General features: G+C 57.7%; 1 protein-coding gene across 1 annotated transcript in view; it reads right to left on the bottom strand.

Moving 5' to 3' along the window:
• Window positions 1-208: 208 nt before the first annotated feature.
• EMH_0089030 (uncharacterized protein) overlaps window positions 209-487 on the bottom strand; it is a gene marked incomplete at both ends in the record, with an annotated part of 479 nt that continues 200 nt past the window's right edge. The window contains one exon of the mRNA XM_013501371.1: window positions 209-375. Coding sequence (XP_013356825.1) covers window positions 209-375 — 167 coding nt within the window. The remainder of the gene's footprint in view (window positions 376-487) is intronic.

The following is a 487-nucleotide window of genomic DNA, read 5'->3' as shown; positions in this document are numbered from 1 at the left end:
GCAGCAGCACAACCAGCAGCAGCACAACCAGCAGCAGCAACACCAACAGCAGCAGCACCACACGGTGGAGGAGCAGTATCAAGGCCCCGCTCAGAACTGCTGCACCTTCATCAGAAGTGTCGGGTGCGACCCAGGCTGCAAGAGACAGAAGCGCGACAGCAGCTGATATGAGTCATTCTACCATCACTACAACAAAACTCCCAGACGTTCAGAGCCGCAGCACTTTCTCCTCCAGCTCACAACAGCTGCGATGGCGAAGCAGATATTCCTCCTCGGCCGTGACGACGGCGAGAGAAGAGGCAGTCTCCTCAACGCCACCGCTTCTCAACGACAGCAGAGCCACCAAGAGGGCAGATACCACGGGGGCCCCCGCAACTGCAGTGCAACACAAGACCGGCAGTAGCAATACACTGCTTGGAACAGCAAACAGTTCTACTGCCGCCACTGTTGCTGCAGGTACAACACTCACCTCCCAGAGGCCTCAGTC

This window comes from Eimeria mitis, genomic scaffold, assembly GCF_000499745.2.
Source record: "Eimeria mitis Houghton genomic scaffold, Emh_scaff6785, whole genome shotgun sequence".
Classification (NCBI taxonomy): domain Eukaryota; phylum Apicomplexa; class Conoidasida; order Eucoccidiorida; family Eimeriidae; genus Eimeria; species Eimeria mitis.
This window is presented reverse-complemented; position numbering and strand designations above follow the sequence as displayed.